This window comes from Leptosomus discolor, chromosome Z (genome assembly GCF_034619465.1).
Source record: "Leptosomus discolor isolate bLepDis1 chromosome Z, bLepDis1.hap2, whole genome shotgun sequence".
Lineage (NCBI taxonomy): Eukaryota > Metazoa > Chordata > Aves > Leptosomiformes > Leptosomidae > Leptosomus > Leptosomus discolor.
The window spans coordinates 40,921,456-40,946,094 of NC_141419.1; the positions used below are offsets into that span (position 1 = coordinate 40,921,456).

A 24,639-nucleotide genomic window follows, 5' to 3' on the forward strand; every position below is an offset into this window, starting at 1 on the left:
TAGTTGTGAAGGCAGCTTTGTGATACAGATGGGGTTTTTTAGTAGGGGCTAACTGAGGCAGCTAAGCTCATTGCATCTAGCTACCTTATTTTTTGGTTTATTTTTCATGTTGCATTTCTTCAGAAAGAAAGTTTATGTAGAAAAGATTATTTAAGCCCACTGTAAATGTTTAAGCCATTGTAAATGTTTTTCCATTTGGTAAATCTCTTTTGCATACAGGACCATATGCCAACAGTACACTTATCCTTGTACAAAGTTGGAAGTACATAGACACTGTGAATATATTTCCTGTAGCTCAGAAGCCAAGATTCCCACAGTTTACAGGGGGGTTGTGAATGTCTACATCTGATTTAGCTCCTAATTCCAGTAAGGAATAGCACAGAAATTGGAGAAGATGATCCCATTCTGCCACTACTGTACAAGCAAAAGCATTGAAAGTATGGCTATGTAAAGGTGTCAGGATTGGCTTCACAGTGTGTGTGTAAATAAAACCCCTAATCTTCTCATGCAATGAATTACTGTAACAATACATTACATTCTGGTTTTATAGTGAGATATAAATTGTAAGCTTTCGATCCAGGGCCTTTCAAAGTTCCTGTTTTCACTATTTACTCATTGAAATCTGGCTGTTTGCAGTTGCAAAAGCCAAAGCTTAGCATTTCTCTATTTGCCTACATGGCCACAAATTATTTCTATGAAGTATTTAGAGACATCTAAAGTCAACTTACTAGAACAAGTTTTTGCACAGATCTCCAGTGACCAAAGCATATGTCAAAAAATGCCTTGATAATACACACTTCTTATGCACTGGTTATGTGCTTTCTTGGTTTAGATTCGATAGTAGCTTCCTGTTAGTTTCTAAAAACCTTCTGTGTTATGAGTTGGAAAATACACCTGTACTGAAATTCATCATTTTATAGGCACATAGGTTAGCACGATTTTATATTGTTCTGCACACGTATATTATTTTGAAACCTTTTTTTACTATATTAATATTAAATTAAATTAATTATTTAATTTAATTAATAAATTAAACTAAATTAATTTGATCCATATCAGTTTATATGATATCCCGAAATAAGAACGGACACAGTGTGCAGACGTCTGCAATAATAAAAGCTGTGAACAGGGTGGCTAGGAGTACGTTATGTGTTGACTTCAACCTCTGCTCTATTTGAGCAAGGCCATTGCCTGTAGCACTTTGTTTTATGTTATGCTCTTTATTGTTTACATGTTTCGGCTTCACACTAAAAGTTTAAAGCTAACCAAAGAATATAAAATTTCAAAGTAAATTTAAATGATCATAGTGTATGTATGTTAAAATGATTACTCAGAAGGTGCTGTGTGCCCCACCCTACCATCCTTATGCAGATGAGTTTCACTGAAATCTATGGGAATTTTGTCTCAACAAGTACTGCTACAAGTTTGTTATGTCTTAAATGCTTAACATAAAGCTGATGCAAAGCAGCTGAAACTCGGATTCCCTAGTTTCTAAAAAGCGTGTGCAAGACTGTTTTTGTGTAGTAGATAGCCCATGTAGCATAACGAATAATAAAGTCACTGTTAGTAGCACTACGCAAACTTGTTTGATTTTATTATTGTTAGAAATAACTTGATTATGTCCTTTGTTTGTTATTTTTGTTTCTTTAATACTGTTGTTACAAGATGGTTCTCTGAGATCCTCTTAAAAAATTTTAGCCTTTGGCCAGTTCAGTCAGATCTGTTCTGTCAGCATTCATAAATTGTTGCTAGTGTCCATTCAATGTATTATGTTTTAAACGTTGTCTTGCTTGTTCTTAAAGGGTTTGTATGAAATTTATATTTTTCCCAGTAACAGCATATTATTATATGCACACCTGTCAGAAAAGCAGTGCAAAACCATATCTGTGCTTTACATGAGGACCTACTAATTTGGTCTGCAAAGCACAGTTTTATTTGCAAATTGTGATGAAGGTGCAAATGTGCAAAGAGTGTACGTAACATTTATCTGAACACTAACTTCTCTTCTTGCTCCATTCAAGTTGTAATAAAATCTGTATTTAAAAATGATCTGCAGAGTAGTTTTTCCATATATTTGCTGATTTGTATAATTGGGGAAAATTGATTTATAGTTATTCACAGTAGGATTTTTTTCACAGTAGCAGTGTATCAGGAACATGCAACTGATTTGAAATATATAGCCAAGTCTCTTGTGCTAAACCAAAGTGCCTGTGATATTTACCTAGTATGTTTATTGAAGTGTCACATTATATAATTTAATTATGGACATTTATGTGGTAAGTTAAGATAGCTGGAAAATTAACATCAAATTTAAAGTGGAAAAATACAGGTCCTTGATTTGAGCCTGTTGTCTCCACGCTTGACCTTCTTTCTAGTATTTTTTTCTTTTTACTTTTCATTGAATAGTAATTTTACTTCAGCCAAGACTGCTTCTATCTGCCTTTCATAATAGGGTACTTAAAGCACAGCTTTAAGCATTGTTTTAAATACAAGCTAATTGTGGAGCACTGAAGACATTTTGTATGAGAACTTGAAATATGTGGATTTTTCATAGTAATCGCACAAAATACAACAGTTTTTACTTCTGTTTATAGCCATTTAATTACTTTTATATTTGCTTTGTGTTAAAACTTGGAAATTAAAATGTGATAGAAAATGAATAACAGCAAAATACATTTTGACAAAATACTTCTGCTAGGCAGAATCACGTAGTGTGTGATTACTCTGCCTCGAATTGTATTTTACTGGATTTTATTGTTTCAGCCACAAATAACAAAATTTTATTTGTAGTATTTCCCGATTTCCAGGTATGTTTGGCTGTCTCCCTTACATAGACAACACCACCGAAAGCCTTGAGACAGAGCTCAGAAGAGCTGCACAGAAGTAGCTTAGAAATGGCTTTTGAAAATGAAGTAGAAATATTTTCTACACCTGAAGTGCCAAGTGGCAGCACATCCTGTGTGTCCCTTGTACCACGGGCACGCAATGCCTCCCACTTGCTCCTGGAGAAGGTGACCTTGTGTGTGCATAAGTAGCCACTTCATGGCTGCAGTTTATTTTGTAGTGTTTCAGCTCAGCCCTCACCTCACACACACTGCACTCTGGCAATAATCTCCTTTGGAAAGTACACAGTCGTAATCAAGCGTCAAATAGAGAAAATGTGGGAAAATGAGAAGCAAGAGAGAGTTTCAACTTCAGTTATATTGAAATACTGGGAAATATATATGGTGGCTTTAAAAAGTGGTGAAAGAGTAGAATGTGTAAAGTCTTTTTGTGAAGAAGACAATGGATTTTTTTTCAGCATTTTCTTGCCTTCTGTTGAATTTCATAATATAAGCATGCTTCTTTGTTCCCCTTTATCCCTTGTCAAAGCTCTCTCTTTCAATCGAGCAGAGTATGTTCGTTTTACTTTTTGGTTTTTAAACTCTCCATTTGAAATCTAATTAGCTTCAAAATGTTAGTTAAAAAGATGTAATCCCCCCCTCCCCCCCCCCCCCCCCCCCGCTTTGTCATGCTGCCAGATTTTGTGGTTTTACAATACAGTTTCCTGGAGAGGGTTTTTAAAAATTATTATTGTGTTGGTTTTTTGTCTCTTCCCTGTTGCTGTGTGAGTAATTAAAAAAAACCCAAAACCAACAACTGGAGAAATTGACTGTCTGGAGGAAACAGTAAGATGTCAAACATCAAGTAAACATTCCAAAAACAGAGGAAAATCTAATAACAAAGAATATATATGATAAGTAAAAGAAGAAAAAGAAAGATGTTAGTGTAATGGAGCTTAGATTTTTCTCTTACGGATAACCTACAACCAATTTTTAAGAATCAGACAACAATATTTGATTTACTGTTCTAAACAGTAGCAGTTATAAGTGGAAAGGGGTAGAGGCATTCAAGAAATAACTGGCTAAAAGCCAGCAGTATATTTTCCAATGATTTTGAGGTCTCAGCAGCCTGACTCGCCAGCTTCCACTCTATCTTTTGCAATTGTACATATCCAAAATCTAGATTAAATTAATCTCTCTCGCTGTCTGCCCTTGCAATTTCGAGCCATGCTATGATATACAGTGCATACATGTATCACCAGAGTACCACAGGCCTACACAGGGAGCACTTACTAGGGGAACTGGAAACCTGAGCTTTAATAAATAAATAAATGAAGGAAGGAAGGAGGCATTGTATACATTGAGAGGCCACTAATTTGGTTTCCGTATTGTGTACAGCAAACGTCATTTGCAGGGTGGCTAAGCATTAAGTCAATAATTTTCAGTATTCAGGCCAATAAGCTCTAATTGCCCTGATGATATAAATTTAGCCATGTAAATGCTGAAAAAGCCAGTCACGACAGTTTGGAGTTTTGTCTCCTCCCCCACCTTGTCCCCCCTCCGCTTTACTTTTCAAGTCGGTTAAAACTGTACGGTCAAGGATCCCAAGGGGATTGAAAAAAGGGAAAAACAGTCCTTAGCACTGTATGGAACTTGGTCGGCTTTGTGAAAAACGTGCATACCGTTACATCACAACATGTCTTTGTTGTCTCTTCCCTGTTCTTTCCCTTGAGATACCTCTCAGAAAGGTACGGATCCTTACTATTTTGCTCCATGCAGATACATTCAAAACTGATCAGCATTGTAAACACTTTGTTTCTATTTGGACAAACTATTTTTTGACCACAAAGATGAATATAGAAGGGCAGTTTGTAATGCAAAGGCTGCTTGTTTGCACTGGCTTTGTTAATGATACAGACCTGCTGAAATACCATTGCTTTACTTGTTTATTCCAGCCAGACTCCCTATGAGCTGAGATTTGCATTGTGAAATCACACAGACCAGCACTTATGATTGACTGTAAAGACGGTAATTATATAGTATTCATAATTAACAGAAATTACAGGTTTCAATAGACTTACTTTTTCCTTTTATTGCTTTTACTTACATTAAAATTGCATATAAAATTAGGTGCAGTTATTCTGAAGATTAAGAAATACGTGCTGCCCTTGTCAAACCTCAGTGCACCTACTTGGTATTTCAGCTATTAAAGCTGTTTATTGCATACTGCAGAGCATTTAAATATGTTTATTGCTTATATTTCCTTGAAGTCAGTGCACTAACACCTGAAATTAATAGAGCTCTTATGCAAATGAATGCCTCATCTTGTTACAGAAGGCAAGAGGATAACATTTCTTCTTTTGTTTTGTCTTTCAGAATTTCATATATGTTCAGGGCAGATGAAAAAGGGCTTTACTTTTATGTTGTTATTGCCCCTGGAATTGTAAGATTTGTCAAAACTAGTTTCAGGTTGTTTGAATGCCAAAATTAAAATTTCTAATTAATGTGAATTATTAGATGAGAGATAATGCTCCCAGAAGAGCATTGAATAGAAAGGGCTACAGTATGGAAAAGGAGGAGGGAAGGAAAGAAGTGGAATGTAATCACCAAAAGCAATATGTAATTGCAAGGGTGGAGCATGCCCAAGACTGGTTTGTGATTGGATTTAGATTAAGAAGAAGAGCTTGTGTATTTAGTCTGAAGAGAAGACAAATATTATAGAGGCACCACAGTAAAGGTATAATCAGGTTAAAGGACTTTGTGCTCTTGCCAACTGAGTGGAACTGAAATACCATTTTCGGTGAGTATACCCTTGTCTTTTGGCCTTTTCACAATAATACTGCATTTCTTTTGTCATGTGCCTTACCAATTCTTGGAGTAATTCAGCTGTTATGGGTTATGCCGCTTGTTTGAATATCGGTGAAATTCGTTTCCTATCACCTTCTTGCCTCTATTGCCCATTTGCAATTAGTAGTTGTTAAGAACTTAGATTTATCATTAATCACTTGATGTGGCTGTGTTTATGAAAGAAAATCGCTGTCTGTTGCAGAGGTCAATCATAACATTAAAACAGTAATACTCATCTGAGATTGTTTTACCTGCCAGTGCCAAACTGGGCATTTACAGCACAGCTGCTATCTCTTTTATGACTTTGGAGGTATATGAAATACAGGCAACTTCTTTATGAACAGTTTACGGGGGGGGGGGGGGCGGTGGAGTATATCTGATACCCATGTAATAAGCTTCCTATGTCTGGATGTTTTTTCAAGGTTAAATTCTAAGGCTGTTTAACATGTTTTTCCTTCGTTAAAGTCGATCTTTTGGCTTCTCTGGAATTTAGACAAAGATAACTGGCAAAATGAAGACAGATACACTGATTCATAGCTGAGCTGTTGTGGGCAGCAATTCGCCCTCTTAACAATCTGTGGTGAAATAACTGTAAAGAGAAACAGGACATCTCAGTGTATAGTGCCTGCTTTGCTTGGGCCACTATAATGTATGTACTATGGTTGTCCTTTATTTCGAGAGGTGCTGAGTACGTTCGTTTCCCAGCTTTCTAGGACTTGTGGGTATGTATATGTCTGAAAGTCAGTGCTGTAGTAGCTTCCCAGGCTGAAGTCAGTGGTGCACAGAAACCGCTTTAAAACCTGACGTATTGTTGTAGCGAATAGATCTGTGTTTAAAAATAAGGGAGTAGTAAGAAGTGTTGAATTTTCAAGAATATATTATTTCAGTGCATTTTCAGCCTGGACTGGCTTGTATACAAATTAATCAGTTCATTACATTCTACAAAGAATAAGCAGCATGTAATAGAAATTGGTCTATGATTCTGTATAATATAGTTTAGAATCCTCATGTTTTGAGCTAGTTTGAAAAAACAGTAAGTGTACTGTTGCTGCAAAATTCTACAGTGTGACTTTGCTATTCATTTATTAAACCCTGTAATGTCCTTTTGAAAGGGACATTTAGGAGGGCCCAATGCTGTAAACTTGTGAGCACGTGTATGCTGCTGTTCCTTTCAGTGGAGGTAGTCACGCACATGAAGTTAATTACACTGAAATGTTTGCAGCATTGTGCCTATAAATTGCTGTTGTCTTGGGGTTTTGTTGGCGTAGGTGATGATGTGACCAGGATTTTGGGAGGCGTATTCAGGGGATTGCTTTTAAGCATAGGGAAAAAACCCACAGAGCAAACTAAATCTCTACTGCCTAGTTTGAAAGAAAAGAAAAAAGTCCTATAATTTTCTTCTATGTTAAGATCAAGCTGTGAAGGGTTAATTTTGTGAGCCTTACTCCTTAAGGTAGCCGTAGCTATTCATTGTTTGTTACCATAGCTGCCTTAATTTCAAAGAACTGCAAATGTCATTAGACGCATTGTAGAGTAATCAATTGTTAAGTTTTCATTTCTAAAAAGAAGGATTTTGGTGATAGACACTTGTCTTAAATTAGTAAACTGCCTTGGACATTTTATCTGGAAAAATAGTAGTGAAAGTAATCTTTTTAAAATCTCTTATAGGCAGAGAACTTTAATGTCATGTTTCCCGCTGGAAAGAATTTTTATAGTTGCATTATAAACACCTGAGAATTGCAGTTTATAATGGAAACTTCAGGTCTGTTTTAGTGACAGCAGCATACACATATCTGAAATGAAACTGCTAGATTGATTTCACTGGATGGAAAGAGCTGATGGAGTGAGCATTTGCCTTTGCTTCTTAAGAGCATGTTCCATACTAAGCAGATACTTTGCTTGTACTGCAGAATGGGTAGCATTTCAGTGTCCAAAAGCATTCATTACTTACCTTAAATTAGGTTTAAATGATCATGTTACCAAGCAGTTTCTTAAATTAGTTGTGGGATTGCACTGTTTAAACTTTTCATGTAAATAACTTGCTTCTGTCACTGTGCACAGCACTACAGGTTCTTGCTAAAGCCAACTTTCAGTCAACAATTTCCATTAGTAGATAAGATTATGAATTACTGTTGAAGCACTGTACTTAACTTAGTGATTATCCAGCCATTTGTATATAAATAATATTCTACTCCTGCACAGTCAGCCCACTGCTCCCTGGCATTATCTGCTTGATTGGTTTCACATTTGTGTGTAACTTCAGTGATTAAGTGCCAGTCTTGTTCTCCTTACGTGAGTAAATATTCCCTTGAAGTTAGTGAGAGCTCTCCTTCCATGAGTAGTAGGGAATGAGGCCATAGGTTAGTGAATTTTCCACATATTCTTCCTGGAGATCAATATTTTTCCCTCTCTCTCCTTTCCCGAAGAGGGGGAAGTAGCATGCAGCCTTAGAAATAAATAAGTCAGTAAATGCTGTTTTTTAGAGGATAGGCTCCTCTGCTATTGATTGCAGTGATTTGCTTGATGTCTGCTTACCAGGAAGTCCTACTGGGGCCCATAGTGACTCCCCCAGGTCCACATAAAAAGATCTGAGTTAAGCGGGACATGAAATACCTGGAGTGGAACCCAAAAGTGCACTGGTCAGGAGTGAGATATGGGGGAGTCTCTGCTTTACACACATTAGATGCTTTTGCTAAAGGAAAGATAGTATGGAAATTAATGCCAGTAATTTGAATGATTTCTCTGCACATTTATAGAATAAAAATAAATAACAACTTCAGAGTGGGGCTTTTTGTTTAGGTTTTATTTTTCTGCAACAGCTGCTTTACCCTTTGCTTCCTCAGTCATTTGTAAAGCATTGGGAATTTTCAATAACTATCTTTAAAAATGAAGATTTTGATAAATGATTGATGGAAAACATCATAGAAATCTCTGTTTGAAAACTGAGAACCTAGAACCCCCTTCCATTTCAGCAAGAAGACTTGTCTTTGTGCCTGCTTCTGGAAGTGAAATTGCAAGTACCTGCATTTTATATAACTATGTTAAATGATTCTGGATACTCTGGAATATGATGCATAAATCTAATGGAGGGGGGTATGAAACTCAACTCGTTGAATCTTCGTCTTAGATACATTAAAAAAAAAGAAAAAAAAAAAACCACCACCACAACAAAATTTTTAAAAAATGGTGGAACTTGTTGTTAAAAAAGAGGTGTTTGGAGAGAGGTGAAAACTTTTCAGTGAGTTATTATCTGAGCATATCTTTGTATGCTTATGTGCATATACCAGTATTACAAATGAGCATACTAAATTACATTTGTGTCTATTTTATAAGGAAATTAGTATATTTAAAGCCTCTAGTTTTACCCCAACTGTTAGAGTGAGTTTATAAGGGAGTTTGTGCCTTAAATGTCATGTCTTTTATTCATAGCATGTCGTCAACTTAGTAGGTGCTTTATATGTCTAAAATATTTTTTTCTCTGCTTCTGTCATGTGTGTTGTCGTAAAACCAGCACACATTTCTATAACCACAAGAAAGAATGAACTTTTGTTTTTTCAAGACAGCACTTCAGAGGCTAGCGCTTTGGTGTGATTCTATTAAATTGAATTGAGTTGTTCCCACATGAAGCTGTAGTTATGAGTCAAGAAACAAATCCATTATCTGGATCTAAAAGTAATTATTAATGTTATGTCTATATGTGGAATACTGGTCAGTACACATGCTCCTGCTCCCTTTTAATAATTCATGTGTTGTTCTTGGCATTACAGAAACTCTCATCCGAGAAACATGAGCAGAAGGTAGCACTTTTATCACATTTTATCTGCTAATGACTTCTGAAAACATTAGTATTTCAACTAACTTAGATTTTGGTTTGCTGGGATTATTTTGTTTTGGTTTGGTTTTTTTTATGAAGTCCTACTCCTGCACACGCTAATGGTGTGGAAATCCTGTCTCAAGCCACTCAGTTTCTTGCACTGTTTTTCAGGCTAAAAATCCGTAAGTCAAATTGCAGTTTGGAAAAGTTCATGTCCAGCAAGTTTCAGCTTGGATTTATTTTTATGGTTAGTTTTAATGCTCCTGTATAGGTTTTTGAAAGAGAAAATCTGACACCTAGATCCTTGCTAATAAGTATAGCATCTTTTTAAATAGCACTGGGCATAAGAAGGGTGTCATGCAACACTCATCCACTTGTCTTCAGATCTTTTAAAGGTTTGATTTTTTTTTTCCCTATGGTAGTTCTTTTCCACAATAGTTTTAAATAAAATCTTATCCATATTTTTAACATCAGGAATAAATAATAATGGGATATGCTTGTTTTGTTCCATGCCATGCTTATCACCATAGGATCTGAGTAGCTTCCACAAGTGCATTAAGCAATGAACTAACATCTGTCATGTGTTGTTTATTGTGTCATACTCTCCCCCTGGAGAAAGCTGTGTGCAGTGGAGTGTTTTGTCTCAGAATGGGTTTCTTGGGAGGGAGAAAGAGTTGGGTGGGGGTTTTTTTTGTCCTTTTCCGTACATGCTGCTGTGTATTTGTACTACAGCAGGCAAAATTGGGAAACTTGCTATGCATCTGGAATGGAAGGTGGTGGTGCTTGTGACCAGTCCTTAGTTCATAGAGCAAGTATTAGGCCAACCTATTAAAAAGTTCAGGATCCCTTTCAAGAAGCCTGTGTGCTTTGAATAGAGAACTGTGGAATGGAGGAAGAACCCAGCTGTCGCCTGTGATCGTTGGCCAGCAGTTGGAGGCAGCTTTCTCGGTGTCACCAGCACAGGCTGCAATGGCTGGATTAGAGGGGATTCTGGTGGGAACCAGTGTAAAAAAGTAGAAGACCAATATGACAGGAGTGCGGTAACCTGTGTTGCTAGAGTTGTGGTGCAGTGTTCAGTGCCGGTTATCTTTTGAAGTGCCAAAGGCTTCATTTTGAGGCACTGATGTAATTGTGCTGAGAACTGGCAGCGGCTGTGGAACTGTATCACTTTCAGCCACGATGAAAGAGCTCTCCCAGACAACTTGAGATTTTAAGTCATGGCCGTTGTGAAATCTTAGTTAAAACAAGAATCCAAGAAGCTGATGGTGGTAGATTGACATCTCTGCATATTTGGTCAATCTGTTTCAAGACTGCAAACTCTACATACTGCTTTTCTAAGTGCCCAGCATCACCTGTGTAGTCTTAGGTGTAGATCTCATCTGTTACAGTTAGATCTATTGTAAAGTCATCTGTGATTATGGCTTGCTTGGAGATATGTGTGTGTTTCTGAAACTCGAGTCCACTCAATCCTGGTTGGTTGCATTCTTAACAAATTAAAAAAAAAACCAAACCCAAAAACAAAACCACAAAACAAACAAAAACTAACCAACCAAACAAAAACAAACCACAAACAACAAAAAACCCCTAACAAAGGATCTTCATGGATGTGGTGTGTTGGAAAAACTATTGTGAGTATGAACAGGCTGTGTTGGACACACAATGCATCAGAGCCATTTCAGGTCAGAAGAAAATATTGCTAGCTGAGGTCTGGAAATGCAGTTGATCTACAAATGTTAAAAGACATTTGACATAATTCTACATGAAATCACTCACCACCTGTTCTTCCAAAATCAAAAAGGGTAGAAAAGAGAGTTGATACTTGTGGATTCCAGGAGTAAAGAAGCAAGTGGTGGAAGTGCCATTTCCTATTTGTGCTTTAGTCCTTTCCTCCAGGAAGGCTTGTGACATTATTAATGCTTTATGCTGAACCTTGGCCAGCCCTCCCTGGTGAAGTTGTGTCATGTCATGCAGCCATGAGCCAAGTGGAATTGATACAACTTTCTTCAGCAGCAGCCAGGCTGATGAAAGATTAGAGGAGAAAGAAAGAAAATTCTTGTCTCTCTCCTTCTTCAGGTTTTTTCTGTGAATGATGCCAGCTGTTTGGGGCCTATCTAGCACCTTTGTGCTTGACTTATCGGAAAGCAACATGTTCTGAACTGGTGAAGTCACCACCCCTGGAAGTGTTAAAAAAACATGTTGATGTAGCACTTGTAGACATGGTTTAGTGAGCATGGTGGTATTAGGTCAATGGTTGAACTTGATGATCTTAGAGGTCTGTTCCACTCTAATGATTCTACGATAAGTCATGATCTACACAAGACCTGACCACACTGTAAGACAGTTGGGAAACTCTTACTGAATTCCCATGATCCTTGAAGATCACAGTCCTAGATGAACTCTGGGCGTTGAGTAGGTCTTGCATTGATAGGGATAGGTAGAACAAATTTCTGTTCTGGAAATTTCCATGTATGTGTAAATTTCTCAAGGAAAAGGAAATACTTCATCAAGCTAGCCTTTGCTCAGATCTGTTGCAAGGATTTTTGACTGAAGAGGTAGCTTAACTGCCCAGGGTACTTTCTAGAGATAGGATTTGGCACTTCCAGTGCTGGGTGATGAGGTTACTTGGCCAGTAATTTGCAACTTAGCAAAACTTATAAAAGTACTTAATTTTCTTTGGCTCTCAGCTTTTTGTGCCTCTTTCTTCCTCTGGCATATACAGTCAGAAAAATAGAGGAAGACAGTCTGGGGGCACTCTCGCTAATGGTTGTGGCTAGCATGCAGTGATAACGGTTCTTCAGGCGTTCATTTCACCGTTGGTAGACTGGCCACTGAAACACTGATTTTCAGTGTCTGCTGTAGTCTGCAACTTTCTTTTAATATCTCAGAGGGCACTCACTGTTTTCAGAAGATCTAGATGATGGTCATTCATGGTGAGGTGGTTTATACTGCTGTTGATCTCAACATCAGAGCATAGTTTGGAGCAGCTGAGACCTAGAGTGCTCTGAGTGGACAAATAAGGAGGCAAATACTTCACTTCGGCATCTGCTACAATGTGGGTATGAAATCTTTCCACCAATTGCTAAGACTCATTGGTCTTGACTCATTGATTCCTTTAATTTGTAGTAGTCTACAAGTCTGGAAAATAAAACCAAACTTCTTTTTGGCTTTGTTTTTTGTAGTTAGATGAACAGTTTGCTGAACCTGAAGTACCTCTGTTGAGTCTGCTGTTAAATGAGAAAGTGGTCTTAGTGCAAGCTGCTTTCATGTGGTTGGAGAGCACTAACCACAGGCCTGACATTCTGATCACCTTTCCAGTGCTGGGGACTTCTGAGATCAAGTGAAGGGGTAACTGAAGGTCTTGCTGTTGCCAACTTCAACTTTAGTTTGTGTCAGAGCAATGCTGTCTGTTCCTGATCTGTCTAAGTAATGATCCTGTGGGGTATGATTTCAGACATGGAATCTGACTTCTTGTGTCCACTTTTCTCTTGCTGCGGCCATTTCCTGTGAAACCAGGAGCAGCACATGCTGGAAGCATGGTAGTAAGTGGCAGAGATTATAATCTGCATAGAATAGGCAATGTGTGGCCTATTATACTTGAAAGCGAATTATTATGCTCGAGGGTGAAGTTGTGGTGAAACATTTTGAGAAAACCAGAGTTGAGGAAAAGCACTGTATAACCTGACTGAACCTGTAGTGGAAGCCACCTGGTTTTCATTTTGCTGGCTCAGCAGTGTGTTGGATCATAAAGGTTTAATAATTTTTGACATTTCAGTGCATTTATATTAGATTGCAGATGCTGAATTTCTTCATAAGTGGATCTTCTCTCCACAAAGTAAATTATGGGAAAATATTTTGTTCTACATCTTAAGAAAAAAAAATTCAGTTTATGGACTGGTAGCAATGACTGGCCTTTTAAAAACACTACTGGTAACGTAACCTGAATGTCAGACACAGAATGTGAAACAGCTTTAAAAACTTTCATTTATGCTGCTGATTCCTGCGTTGAAAGTCAACTTAAAATATTGATAAAATTAAATCTTTACATTCTCATCTCACAGTATTGTAACATACATACCAACAGTTTCCCTGTCTGCTTATGCTTTCATGCTACCTTGCAAATATTTTTGTGTTAAGAAAATAAAATGCTAAGTTTGATGCATAAGTACAAAATGGTTTGGTGGGAGTAATATGATGTGATTTGTACAATGTTAAAATCACATTTAAATGCAACAGGACAAAAAACCTGTATGAATATGATGTTTAAGCATGTAAGTAGTTCCAAGATCCTTCCTGAATTGGGTGTGTGTAACATTTAGGGAAGTACAGCGTTGGTTATGCAAACATTGCTTGATAAAACAATGTTAATTTAGGACAGGTTTTGAGGAGGGCATCTCAAAGAAGCAGCCACATTTTGTAAAGTGCTTGCTTATCAGCAACTCCTCTTTCAAAAATGCTGAATGTGTTGCTGCTAGAGAAAGTTTCCCAAGTTTTGTTGCTTCATGGACACAATAGTCTTGCATATACCAGATTAAGTTATAATTGAAATCAAACACATGCACGAAACTTTTTTTAACCCTTCAGAAGCCCACCTTAAATTGTAACTATGTCGTAACAGCACTTGCGTGTCAACAGTTGCGCTCTGGTTACTGCTATTTTTGTCCTTGAACGTGAAAAGGGGTGTTAAAAGTCAATGGAGATGAGGTCGTTTGACTTGTGTGCGTACTGAAGTTTGTGCCTTCATCCAGCAATGTTTTCATATGTGTGTCCAGAATAAATCAAACCTTTATATTTGAGTAGGTAGTGCCCTTAAAATGATTTCTGATGTAATTATCTGCTTCCAAAAATAAGAAATCCTTAATTTTGATGTTACAAAGAGGAAAGTAACTGGGAACTAAATGCAAGTGCAATAATTTATTAAATAAATTGCTCTCAGTTGTCATTTTTATGTCCTACTTGTATGAAGCAAGTGATACCAGATGTAAATGTCCCAGAAACAGCATTTTGAAGTGTAACACAAATCAAATGATGATGAACTTGTTGTGATCATTGCTTCTCAAAGTAAGTCTTTTTGAAGCAAAATTCACGGGAATTTCTTTTCCATAATGAAAACCCAGTACAATTCCTGCTTTTTTGATTTTAATATAGATGTTGAAAAATGAGTTGCCAAGCACAGAAAGAACCATCTGAGCAGAGATCGAGAAAAATTGCACACAGTGGAAAGACATTTCGTAGAATTGTAGTTCATAGTTAGATGAGAACCTGTTACAGAGAGAGATATTTATTTTGCTTTTAAATATAGCAAAGTCTAATTATCTTTCATAAACTTTGGAAGGGGAGCTGATTTTTCAGCAAGAGAGAAGTCATAAACAAACTGACCCAAATAAAGTTAAACAGAACAGTCTGCTTCCCTATGCACTTCTGAAATTTTGTCAGCCTCTAGCATAGATGGGTTTTATTTTTGCAAACCAGTTCAAAGCATTTTTTTGTCAGCTGCAGATTACTTTTTTTTTTCTGTGTATTAATCAAACTGCAGACTGGTTCCTTCAGAGTTAGACTCTCTTAAGTAGTGTATCACACTATGCAAGTTAACAGCTGTTAGTGTGGACATTTTTATTGAATTCATATGTTACTCGATATGAGTACATTTAGCCCCTAGGGAGAGGTGGGGGGTGGTGCAGCTTTGTTATCGTTTAAAAGAAGTTAGTGCAGTTGAAAACAGCATCTGAAGAATATTGTTTGAGGTAAACAAGGACAAAGTCTGTCTAAAAATGTTATTGTGTAAATAATGTTTTCTTGATTTTTCAAGCTAACAATTATCTAGGCAGTTTGAGGAAAGGGGAGATTTGTTTTACAAAGGTTTTTTGTTTAATTGCAGCCTGCAGAAAACAGCCCTCAGGGCAAATCGTCTATGTGGAGAGTTTATAATGTAAGATTCATTCAGGGATTTGTTTGATCAATTCAGAGTATAGGCGCAGAGATGGCCTGGTCCTATAAATCCTGTCTCCCGGACTAGTAGCAGTGCTTTCTTATCTGCAATTAACGAGGAAATTCTGTCTGAAGGGAACCATTCACTATTGAACTCCGGGGTGGAGTTTTTCCCTTTGTTTTCTAAGAGCGGGGTGGGAAGGAATTTGGTTTGACTTTGGAAAATGTAAAAATGTAAATGAAGAGACATTTGGTATTTTGGGCGGGGACGAGACTACTTTCTCCCAAAGAAATATGGGAGAAATATATTGTGCCTTATAAAGTTGAAATATTCTGTATCATTTTCAAAGGTCAAGTTGCTTTAATTCTGTTTTGGGCCTTGTTTGTATTGTATTTCAGCCAGCAGTTTCCAGTGCACAGTAGTGACTTTTTTTCCCTTTCTCCCCTGTTTTCGCTCAGTGTAAACACTTTCTTGCTGTGGTTACATAGACAAATATAGCAGAGAACCCTTTTCTGGGAGAAGAGTCTCCCCATGCATTTCTTAACCATTTTTGGGAAGAATTGATCTATCTGTGCCTGCAAGAGAGGGAGACAGTAGCTGTAAATTGAAGTGACATCATATATTTTAGTCCTATTGATCTGCTTTTAGACTAGAGCCAGGATAAAAGGAAATGGCATCAGGGAGGAAGTATGCTCGTTTAGGCACAGATCCCAGTGTGATAATGGAGTAATAATAGAAATCACGCCACTGTCAATCGGTTGCTGCATTAGTCTGAGGCAGATTTCCCCTCCAAGGAGGCTTTCAATGACTTCATTCAAGTGCAGGCAGGAGCAAATGGGATATTCAGCATACCAGCTGTACTACTTTAGTGATTTGTGTCCTGGCTTAGGGGTGCAGTGCAAGTGCTGGTGCTGTGGATGATGAAGTAGATATATCTGTGTCGCATTTCATGGCTGTGAAAGGTCAGTAGTCAAATGTTTCAGTGGCATTTTTTGTAGTATAAAGGATGAATCTGGCGTTTATTGCATTTGTTAATGTAGGAATTGATAAATACACTCCTTCGTGTGGGTGGTCTTCTGGGATGTGAGGTCGATGACCTCTGTAGCTGCCATACTAGATCTTTGAAGAGGCAAGATTTGTTTTCTTTGTGTTTTTTGCAGGTTAGGGGTAAGATTCAGAGAACTAATCATTTTATTCCAATGTTATTTGTAGAAACTCTTTCAAACCTACTAATGTCTTGAGATATTCTTGTAAGACAGTATAATATCTTAAGTGTCTTGTGTACTGATAGGAATAAAATACAAAGTATGCTTTTTCTTAGTTCCCACATGTTCAGTATACCTTGAATCTCAGCCCCTGTAAGCTGCTTTGGTAATAGTCTGAGTTATATTTTCAGTTTGTTTACATTTTCTTTAATTCTTTCATCATGCCTTTTCAAATACAGACCTAGGTTTGATACTCCCTATCATTTGCAGTTTGTTTTAGAGGTAACAGCCTCTATTCAAACTTTAAAACCACCACATCAGGTAACATAGGGGAAACAGGGGACAAATGGCTATATAGTGGCAGGACAAAGTGAACTCTTTCAAAAGGCTGAAGAGTTACAGGAGAAGTTTTACAGACTTAAGGGCAAGATAACCTATACGGTATCAGGATACAGTTTTACAATGGGGATGATGTTTAATTATATGGGACATGACAGAAAACCTCTGATGTGCTTGATTGCAACATATTAATTTATTTCCTCTTTGTAGTGTCAGTACTCCCAACTGGGGGAGGGGGAACCCTGGGAAAAGTAGTATGCTTTCCATGCAGGCATAAGTTGGGACAGGAGCTATCTACTTTACAATATAAACAGATGCAACTGCTGCAATCATTACCATAATGAAAACTATTTCTTGATGCTCGCCACATTTCCTGATTGATCTATTTTAAGAATTGCATATATTTGAGCATTTTGATTGATCATGCTCCAATACAGTTCAGAGATTTTTTTTTTTAAATATATATATATATATATTTTTTTTTTTTTTTAACAAGAACACTGAAATTTTGTGTTTGGGGTGTTATGGTTATTTTCTGAATGCTTTCAACATGGAGATCCACATTGACACACTGAAGTTCATCCTGCTGTATTTTGCTGGACCTGCGTTGTGTGTTTTTTTAATGTATGTTAGATATTCAATATGCATTCACAGAATATGAGTTGTTGTAAAGGAAAATAGCTTCACAGTACTTGAGAAGAAATTTACTTTTTTTTTTTTCCTCCAGAATTTATGTTTTGGTAGTACTTAAAAGCAAGGGCCCCTTTGTATTAAGCATAAGACAAACAAGCAGAAAATCCATAAATTTTGGGTTGCAAGTTGTGCAACCCAAACAATTCTTATGGTGTGAAAGATTAGAAATAACAGGTGGGCGAGACAAATAAGGACAATGGTGGGGAAAATGAAAAATAATGGAGTATGGGTTTTTTGACTGAAAATTCGAGTGCAATGTTGTGAAGTTTGTTTATAACAGTTTAAAAGCTGCTTTGGAGATATCATTATTCATATTGCTGTGTTTGGGGAAAAAAAAAAAAAAGTTTCTAAACCCCTGAAGGAATTTTGTGGTAGTCTCTGTTGTGAAACTCTGGCTAAGCTTTCTGCCTCTTTGCTTAGGGTAGGTTTTCCTCTTAGGCAGAGCCTCTTCTATTAAAAGGAAAGGGTAAGAAATGAAAGGGAATGTTCCTCCTTTTACTTGTGTTGGAAGTTAAGTTGGAGAACAAAATGTAATAGCTGCGCCCACTAGTGCCAGTTTGGTTGCAGGTCTGTCAGCGTTTCTTCTGCTGGTGCCCTTGCCCTCTCTACCAGTGTTTGCTAGCTCATACCTTGGACTTTAATTAAGCTGTGATCTAGGAACTGGTATGTAAAGTCTCATCTTGGGCTGCTGGAATGTGGGAAAATAACAGAAGCCATGGGCTCAGGTTTTTTTTCTCTGCAGTCTCAAATCTAATGAGAGTTTAACCTGTAGTTCTGAGAGCTTGTCACCCATAATGCAGCACTAGGCAGAGGTAAATTAAGGCCATGGCTGTTGCTCTGCTGCTGTGCTATTGTTGGCTTCAGTGAGATTCTATAATGTTGTCTTAAATAATAGCTTTCTGTGGGTGAATCTGTATAGCAGTTATACTGGAGACATATTATAAACTAAAAACTCTGAGCTGTTCTGTATCTATGTATTGCAGCAGCTATTCTACAGTTTCTACAAGGAAGTATTGCTCTGCTGTCTTTGTAGTTAGCAGTGAAAGCTTTCTAAATCAGAAATTACCTTTCTGTGCATGGTGTTCTGCAATGTTTCAGATTTTATTAGTGTTCAGAATGAATTCAGTTTCCAAGCAGAGCTACTTCCCAGAAGCCTTCCCTGTTTTGTTTTTTAGAGTGTCTCACCATCCCCCAGGCAGCTGCTGTTGGACTGTGCAATAAACATTCGATCTGGCGTTTTAGTAGTTGTCCTGAAATTGAAATATTCAATATTTTTAAATGTCTGACTATTTTTAACAACTTCATTTTGTTGGCAGGCTTCGGTATCATTTAGAAAATGTTCCAGTAAGAGCCAGTAAGATGTGACTTTTTTTCAGTCTCCAAGACTTAACAATAAAAAAATAGAAGGAAATCAAAATGCAAGGAAACCAAAGCATTAACATTTTAGAGATCTTTTTTCTTCTTTATTCTTATTTAGGTACTCATGCTAAATTATGTTAGTCTAAAAGGGAAGAAAATGCCATGTTGTTTAGTTAGTTGTTAACAGCAATATTTTACAGATTAAGACTTGACAGAAGACCTTGATTCTTCATGGACTTGCTGTCAGAGCTCAAGGGATTTGTTCAGTCCATGTAAACAGCCCTAGCTGTAGGATGTGTGGTTGGAAGAGGCATTTCCTATAGCCAGCTTCATTTTGTACCTGCTTAATGCATTGATGCAGCAGCGAGGGACATGGGCAGCAAGGAGGGAGCAGAGAGTCACCAAATGTGATAAAAGCTGGAAGCAGTGGTAAAGTAACAGGATATCTTTTTTCATTAATCTATCTGGAGAACATTAAAAGTGAGCATTGCCAGTTTCTTTTTGTGTGCAAATGCTTAAATTCACATTCTTCCTCCCTTTCCCCTTCCTCTGTTGGTGCCCCACAATGGTGAATAGTGGGCAAAGATTTGGGGCATATAACAAACTTCTGACTGATCACCCTGAACCCTGAATTTCAAATAGATGTTTCCTGGCAGCTGGTAATTTTTCTCTGAGCTCTGTTTGAATTATTTATATGTTCATCCAATAAGCCTATTAAACAGAGCACTTAAGCACTTGCTACATCAGACTTCTTGTGCTTTTTCTTTTTAGGTTACATTAGGTTCAACTTTAAAATGATAGGTTCTGGAGTCAGGTGACTAACTACTAAATATATGTAGATATAGGTAGATATATACGGTGTGCCACGAACGTAACGTTCATGCGTCTTTATTGTGTAATGATGGATGGCTTGTGACTCATTGCACTAAAATATGCCTCAAAATGTGTCTTACAGCAATTGTTTTGTGGGTCACTTATTTGTGTTGTGTTTCTTTGTCCACTGTAAGAATATAGTACAATTGCTCGTATAACAGATAAAAATGCCACTCTTAAAAATTATACGTTTGTATGTCTGATTCCTGAAATTATGCACTGTAAATTATTATCTTTTTTTATTCCTTCCAAGCCCAAACAAAATGGAATTACTTAGCATATGTATTCCACAAAAATCTTACTTAATAAGCTATGATTATGTTTCAATAAGATAAGCATAGTTTAGATCTGATCTAACTATAGTAATGAAAACCATAGAAAATGAGTCTTAATTGGGTCCCAGCAGAAAGTCTTTCAAAACACAGACACGTAAACCCTGAGGTTTTTGAGAAACCAGCTGAGTTCTCATTGCATTTTAAGCAGATACTGGAAGTACACAGGTTATCACAATCTTGTACTTTTTGGTTTGTTTCTATTTAATTGCTCAGTCAGTTTTATTCACACATGGCACTTATTTTCCTCTTAGCTTCTCCCTGACCAGCTGGTCTTACTTCTGGAATCTCTCTTGGAGGGGAAGATGTTATGTCCTAGAATACTGCAGTGCTTGGAGAAAACGTACCAGCTCCAGGAGCAAGATGCTGAGGTAATTCAGTTTTAAAAAATCTCCGTGACATATGCCATTGCAATGTTGACCAGGGGTGATAGCGTACCACTAGGATCCAGGCTCATTCAAGTTCTTTTTTCCATGCCTTATTCTGGTATTGTTGCATCTTCAGATGCCTTAATTACTCAGTATTTCTGTGTGTTTTGTGTAGCTCCAGATGTGTTTGCATACTGTGGTAGTAGGAGACATTGCAGCCTAGGTGTCATAACTATTGTACATGTACCTTGGGCAGCACATTTGCTCAAGTGTTAAATTTCTCCCTATGTCATGGTCACTGTGTATTAGAGCCTAGTTCATTTTGGTCATGTGTATTGTCTCCAGGTGCAACCGTGTCTAAAATTTTTCTTCCTGATGGTCAGCCCATATTGTTCCTCTTTGAGTGCTCCAAAGCCTTGCTCAGGATTTAGAAAAATTTGCTTTCCAGAGAGACTACAGTCCTTTCTGGTTTAGGGCATGAGTTTAAGGGGGAATCAGTTCTTTACAGTTGCTTCTAATAAGTGCCAGAGATATTAACAGTCCCTGAGGAAAACACTGGTTTATATAATACTGTAAATGTGTTCCCTATCATAGGCACATATGAGGCTGGCAGCCCTGCTCCAAAGAGCTTAATGTCTTGGGGCGGCAAACCAGTAAATCGTTACTACTACACAGGGTGCTGGCTGTTTTGTAGAGTTCCATGGATTTTTCAAGCTTGGTCAGTTGTGACAATTGAAGCAGCAGAGGTTGTGGCCGAAAGCATCCCTGCAATGAGTCTTTGCTTTGAGTACATAGTATTCAGGAGGGGAGGTAAGAAGGTGGAATCAGTCATGAAAATAAATGATTTGTAGATTTATAGCTAAACAAGGGTTAGTTATGAAGTAACATATGATCAATCTAATGTACATAAAGGGAGCACAGTAAAGGTGACATGACATTTGACTCTCGTTTAATTAAAAACTACTGTGAAGGCTGCAGAAAGTCAGTCTGCGTGACCTACCCTGTTATAATTGAAACTTTGTGGCAATAATTAAAATTTAAGGAGAAAGCAAAATCTGTCTTGTTACTCTTATGCTGAAGTTGCTGGGTGGACACTTATAAACACTTGGGTATCCAAACATTAATGTAAAGATTGATAGAACATTTCTACTGTTGCCGTTCACTGCACCTTTCTACTTTTTTGTTGAACAGGTTTCCAAATGCCAGATTTGTTTTTAATTAGTGCTTGAGCTAACTTTTCTATTTATAGGTATTAGAATGTATTTTAATCGCATCTGAATACCAGTGAAATGTCAGGGGTTCTATAATGGGAAGAGGAATTAATAAGGAGATAGATCAAAGCAATAGCAATGGTGTTGCTGCTTCATGCCTGTGAGTTGTAAGCACCAGGCTACAAGCTTTGGTTTCTCAGGTTTTTTTCTTTCTCTCCATTTTCATGCTTGCTTGCTTTCTTCCTTGCAGTTTCATATAAAAGTACACAAATGATCTGTCAGAATTTTTTATTTTTTTAAAAAAACCACAAAATTACAGCCTCAGTGAAAGGGGCATAATCTCAATTTTATTTTACAAGGTGAAAACAAGGGCTTAGCAGACGTTGTGAAGTACAACTAAGATAACATTACCATTAGCATTTTACCAGTCATCAGGCCCCAGACACCTACAGTCCTTTAAAGGGAACGTCAGCTTACTTGCCCTCATATACCTGAGGGAAGGACTTTTCATGCTTTTCTCTACTGTGTACACAGAGCATTTTTCTTGCCATGACCCAGGGACAAAGAACTGCAGTCCAAGCCTATAGCTGAGCTGTTCTTGTCTAGATTTGATTTCTGAAGACATTAATCACTCACAGTAATCCTGTTGTGGTCACATGTCTTCAGTAACTAAATATCAGAAATGGATCATTAAAAATACAAGCATAAAAAATTGCAGGCAGGCCAATAAAAAAGAAAACTGTCAATGTCAGAGGTTTTATGCAGGGATTTTTGTAAGTAGGTTTGTCAGCTGTGTTCCATCCAGCAGCAGAAAGCTAAGAAATAAGAACTTCTTTTCTTATTTTTGACAAGTAGCATTTAAATCCACATTAATCTTATGGTAGGGATTAGCAATGGTATTGCCAGAATCATGAGAATGGTACACAAAGTATGGTTTTTTGTATTTTAAACCAGGTTTGGTCTTAAAAATTATGCATAAAATGTTGTCTGCACACTCAAGGGTTTCTAGGCTTTCCGTAGCTAAAAGGCCCTATTACAGCATCAGAGGGAATATGAAGAATAGTTTGTATATGTGCTGCTGAGTACTCTTGCAAGGGCAAGAAAGTTCCACACTTTGTAGCACTTAGGTGGAAAAAGTGAAGGATTTGGATATTCTCACCTCGTCAGGTAAGTGTGTTGGGAGGAGTAAAGGGGAGAGTTGCCTGGTGGATTTTGCTGTTGGCATGGAATCAGTAGAGAACCACAACCTGTCTCTGCCTGTTTTAAAGGACCTGAGTGTTCTATATGGACAGTTCTGTAGCATGGTAGCATTGAAGCAGCACACCAAAGCTAGCATTGGGAAGGTACTGAGGAAAAGTTGCCCAAGGTTGCTTGAGCCTGGTTGACTGGAAATGGGCTTGTTTTGTCTTTGAGTTGCTTCACAGTTCACTCATCAAGAACCGTGTGTAACACAGCTCACTAACTCAAGTTTCACAAATGCTGCAAGAGAGCTCTTTATTGGGGGTCATTTTGTCCTACACAAGTACAGCATGGAAAGTCCTGGTTCATGTTTCTTAAAGCTTTTATATTTGTATTTCTGAAAGATCTTTATTTCGACTTTAAAGTTCAGCACACTTGTAAAACAACCTGGGCAATGTCTGGACTTGCTCATAGCAAGATTCAGGTCTGTCCTCAGTAAGTGAAGGTTGCCAACAGAACTGTTTGGTACTCCTGACCACCTGTTACCACATGCATGGCCAGTCTTACCAACGTAAAGGCACATCTTACTTCAAAAAGGAGAGAAGGGTTTGCAGCAGGTTGTCTGCCTTGTTCTGATTCCTTCATAGCAGCTCGGGGAGGAGGGAGGCATGAATCAGCCTGTGCCTGGAATTTAACTATTGATCTCTCTTCAAGGAGTGCTCAAGTTGTGTCCTTCCTGGGATCTCCTCAGTGATTCAACATAGTTCCTGTCCCTTCTCAGATGAGGTCTCAGGACAGATATGTAGCTTCAGAGGAGGGTAGGAGGTCAGTGGTAGCCACTCCCTCCTGAGACAGCCACTGTTTTGAATGCTTCAGCTAAAAAAAAATTAGAGGTTAAGTAATGTATTTCCAATTCATAATGTGTAACACACCTCTGATAGCAACGTTTGAGCCACAAGAGCCAGAATTGGGATACTGATGGCTTAATCACATTTCAAACTGATCTGACCCCAGTCTGGTGTGCTACAAGAGGCTTGTAGAGCATATGCCTAATTCCAGAATTTGTGACTCCCTCATACTTTTTTCAGTTCGATTCTATAACAAATCATGGTTCTCATCTTCCATTTACTGTTCAAACCTCAGAACATCTGAGAGGCACAAAACTGCAAGTGTGTTTTCCAGAGATTAAATTCACTGACGTGAATTATTTTAGTTGAACATATCCAATATATCTTTAAACAGTGTTTTGAGAGCAATGAAGGTTTCACAGTTTAAACCCATTTTTCCACCACCTCTCAGTCCCTTGAGCCTATTGTGGCTCAGAGCTTGTCAGACAAGTGGGAGGCAATTGCTTGGAAGAATGATTGTGTCCACAGTTTTCTATTCCCTATTTTCTTGCTGTGCTGCTTCCTGCTACATAATAAGATAGCTCACAGACAGACTGCATCTCTGTAATGTACCACATCCTGAGTCCAAGAGAAGCAGCATAGAAGCTGCCTTCAGTTTGAAGATGAAAGTCCAACTGGAAGTTCAGCTGACTGAGGAGAACTGGGATAAGTTATAAAGCAGCTCCAGTTGCCATCACACAGCTGAATAGGATAACAGAATTGTTAAGATAAGATAATAGAAGGTCAGTCTGGGCTTGGGTTTCTTTTGTTTCTTTCTGAGGTG

General features: G+C 37.8%; 1 protein-coding gene across 3 annotated transcripts in view; it reads left to right on the plus strand.

The window, feature by feature from the left end:
• AOPEP (aminopeptidase O (putative)) overlaps window positions 1-24,639 on the plus strand; it is a 181,289-nt gene that overhangs the window by 139,640 nt on the left and 17,010 nt on the right. For all 3 annotated transcript variants that reach the window (XM_086479447.1, XM_086479444.1, XM_086479445.1), the window contains one exon: window positions 20,465-20,581. In XM_086479447.1, the coding sequence (XP_086335573.1) occupies window positions 20,465-20,581 (117 nt within the window). The remainder of the gene's footprint in view (window positions 1-20,464; window positions 20,582-24,639) is intronic.